At 35.3% G+C, this 3870-nt stretch overlaps 1 protein-coding gene across 1 annotated transcript; it reads right to left on the bottom strand.

Annotated features, from left to right (window-relative positions):
* Positions 1-275: 275 nt before the first annotated feature.
* On the bottom strand, positions 276-2637 carry LOC112142035. The gene is made up of 6 exons (XM_024265274.1): positions 2595-2637; positions 1733-1876; positions 1420-1635; positions 1132-1236; positions 920-1014; positions 276-431 (listed from the first exon to the last, which is right to left on the bottom strand). The coding sequence occupies exons 1-6, from the start codon at positions 2635-2637 to the stop codon at positions 276-278; spliced, it is 759 nt and encodes a 252-aa protein (XP_024121042.1).
* Between the last annotated feature and the right edge of the window lie 1233 nt (positions 2638-3870).

Below are 3870 nucleotides of genomic sequence, written 5' to 3'. Positions count from 1 at the left end.
CTATTAACCTCTAAGCTTCAGCAGAGAAAAACAATCCTGGAGTGTGACCTTCTAGTCAGAAGTGACCGCTCTCCCACAGTCACTGCTGAAGCTTAAAGTTATCAAACTGTTTCACAGTTTTAGCTTTTTTAAATAGATACATTTTTTCTAACTTTTGTTAGAAAAAGACCTTCATGTAAACTCAAGTTTCATTATTTTAAGGCAGAATAAAAATCTTAATGTAAAGTTATGTTTTTTAGTAGAGGTAGATAAGTTTTCTCTTTCAAAAGCCACATTTAGTTTGAGATTGAACATGGAATTGAACATGAAAGACTTCCTGTTCCTTCAGCAGGTCCAGCTTGGTCTTCATCTTCAGAAGGTGATGAAGACGAGTTCAGAGGATCTTCTTCTTCTTCTTGTGGGTTCAGGTCTGCAGCTGATATAGAAACACGCTGTAACCAGAAATGAAACTTAGTCAACTTAGATTCATTTTGAGCAAATATGAATATAATGTAAATGAATGATAATTAGGTTAGGCGGCACGGTGGTGGAGTGGTTAGCACCATAATCTCCCAGCAGGTTCAAATCCCGGCTGGGTTCTAGTCGTGTGTGTTTCCTCCAACAGTCCAACACGTTTCATAGGTTAACCGGTGATCCTACATTATCTCTGGGTGTGGTTGTGTGGTCCTGCAGCAGACTGGACCCCACAATCAACCAATGGGAGCTGGGCTGGCTGCAGCAACTCTGTGACCCCATGTTCATGTTTCAGCTGTTTCACTACTCTAGAAACACAGATCAAAACTTTTTTTTCTAGATGTTTAAGTTCTATTCTTCTGTCTTTGCTCTTAAATCCTGAAGAATCCTGATTCAGGCGACTGGAAGGAGTTCTCTCCAGAGTGGCTGGACGCTCCGTTGGATTTAAGGTCAGGAGTTCAGTTACCTGGAAGTAGATCAGAGTAGAACTGATGCTCCTCCTCACTGGGCGGAGCCAGCTGAGGCCTCTCCTCTGAATGCGTCCTGTCAGGTGTTCTTGATCTACATGATTAAAGGATTTAAAAGAACAGATCATTTCTTCAGAAATACTCTCAGTTTAAGATTTGAAGTTCAGAATTTTAAAACAATATTTAAGAATAAAAATTTATTTTTTCTTACTTTGTCTGCGTTTGCAACAACAACAATAAATCGCAAAGGAAAGAGCAACAGCAATGATGAAGACGCTGATGATGATGATGATGATGATAGTCTCCGTGTTCCACCCTTAAAGAGAAAGAAAAAACTGATTGAAAAGTGGTGGATTTTATTATTGATTGATCACAGGTTCAATGTCCTCAGTAATGTCACAGGTCAGAGTTCCAGTTTGAGGACTGAAACACTAAACCAGGAAAAGTTCAAACCAGAAAAAATGATGCAGGCGACGTTTGTACCAACGTTTGACTTCACCTTCTGAGTTGTTGTCGACGTTCTTCATGTCTGGAACGTTCTTCATGTCTGTGCTGTTGATCTTCACTGTGTGTTTGCCGCAGTTTGTCACATTGAGATTAAATAAATCCAGTTTTCCAGTTTTTGTCTTGATCTTCGTAGTGTAGTTCCCACAGTCAATCAGACTCCAACTGTTGATCGTCAGACTTCCAGTTTCTGTGTTGATGTCACAGCGACCTGAAAAAAGTGACATTTCTGTCATTTATGAAGCATCTGCTCTGGAATCATAACAATAAAACTAATTCTCATTTTATTCAGACTGATTAAAGTTTACCTTCACAATGACGGAAGAACCTTTTTCTTCGTCCAAGCCAGTCTGCAATGATGTCATCGTTATAAAGCCACTTGATATTTTCTATCAGACCAGAGATTGATCCTGGACTGAGAATTGTGGTTCCATTCTCCATACATTTGATTCCTGAAATTGAAAAAAATAAAACCATCATTTTACATTTAGTTCCTATAACTTAATCGCATTTTATCTCCCCATACTTCCTCTATCTATACCACCATCTTTGGTTGTTTATCATTCATGTTTGTTTTTTCACAAATGTAACAATTTTGACACATTCTTTTAATTGAAATTTAATAACTAACTTTTTTGAAACAGTATTTTACATTATGCTTTTTATAGTTCAAAGTCAACAACTTAAAGAACTGAACAAGCTTCAAAGTAAAGCAGAGGTCTGGTGTGTCATTTAAAAGTTAATTAAGTTTCTATTTCTCTATAGCAGTTTTTTATGCCATGAGTTAGGTTTAACATGGGAAATTGTTCGTTTTCACTGATTTAAAAACATTTACCATCACCAGAATATCAGCTCTGTATTCATGCAATCAGGGCCTAATGAAACACCACTTTATGTCAGACTTCCACGATGAGCGTTCATTTCTGATAATGCTCTTTGTTGAGCATTATCCCACTTATACCATAGTCACTAACAAAAGACATAAATTAAAAAAAATATATATATATAAATATATATATATTTAGTACTTTATCATTGCTTTTTGATCGTCCTTACACAACAAGCAGTCTATTTCATATGTTGTGTGGTCTGTTGTCACGGTAACAAAACAACACGTTGCTGAGCAGCCCCAGAATAAACCACCACATTTCTATGCTTTTTGTCACAAACCAGTGTTGACAGGACTCGTGTGCACCCCGGGACAGGGGAACATATTCTGGCGGGTGATAACTACTTTGGCACGAAAACAGAACTTCTTTTTTTAGGTGTACATCCACACCCAGCAGCCAATCACTTTCAAGTATTCACCTGGACCGTTTAAAGGAACACAATGTTCATTTATTATGGACGTTTGTCAGCATCTTTGTTTTTTTTTTTTTGAGTAACAAAAGTCTTCAAAGTTAACACTTAAATAAAAAAATTTCAGGCGATAAAATGAAGGGAAACATTTTTTGTTCAAAAGCTGCATAAAAATAAAATGTACCTCATAGAACATGTGATTAATCATGATAAATCACAACCCCAGAGGGCCATTGACCTGATTTTATTTTTGAATACACTGACAGCATTAGTTTATCATTAACAGACAGACATCTCACTGTTTGGTTCATGTCATCTTTCTATCTGAAGCAATTCTCTAATAATTTCTGTATTGAAGGACAAAGGCTTCAGTCACTTCTGAAAGATTTGAAGTAATGGTCATTTTTAACAACTATCTTTTGTGTATAAAGTTTGAGACAAAAGAACAAACATATTCATGTTTATGTTCAAGTGTTACTACACAAAAGTGAACTTGCTGAAGCTTTATTAGTTTTTCTTTAACTTTAACAAAAATGTTTTATTTCTCTTTGGGTGAACAAATTGTTTTAGTTTAAATGCATTTGTTGACCACTTAACCTTAATTCTGTTTCTTTCATATTTTTTGTCATTACTTCTATTTAAACTCTGGAACAGATACTTAAAAACATGTATCACTATTTAGAAAGAATATATTATTGTTGTATAATTGTTTTTTTGTGAGGTTACATAACATTGAATAATAAACTGGAGGGAAAATAAACTACCAGGAAAAGTTTTCAAATAATTTAGTAAAAAAAAATATTGAACAAATATCAAACATTTAGGAGAATCAGCTGCAACTTCCAGCATTTTCTGTCTCAATTATCACAAAAAAGCAAGACTGTGGAGTAAGTGGACATTAATACTGACGGTAGAGTTTCTCCTGTTTTTCAATCACTTACTAAAGAAAATGATCACATGTGTTTCATTTTTCTTTGTCATTAAGTAAATAATGATTAATCTTAGTAACACACCAAATTAGCTAAGTTGACAGGAAGTTTTAATCCGCATTTCTAACATCTCACGTTTCTTCTTCTTTTCTTAGGATCTCTGATCTCTTCATGCATGGATTCAATGGATCTTTTAACCCTTCCGCTATCCTAGGTAT

The sequence above is a fragment of the Oryzias melastigma genome, unplaced genomic scaffold (assembly GCF_002922805.2).
Source record: "Oryzias melastigma strain HK-1 unplaced genomic scaffold, ASM292280v2 sc00363, whole genome shotgun sequence".
Lineage (NCBI taxonomy): Eukaryota > Metazoa > Chordata > Actinopteri > Beloniformes > Adrianichthyidae > Oryzias > Oryzias melastigma.
Note: the sequence above shows the minus strand (reverse complement) of the source record. Positions and strands in the feature narration are given on the sequence as shown.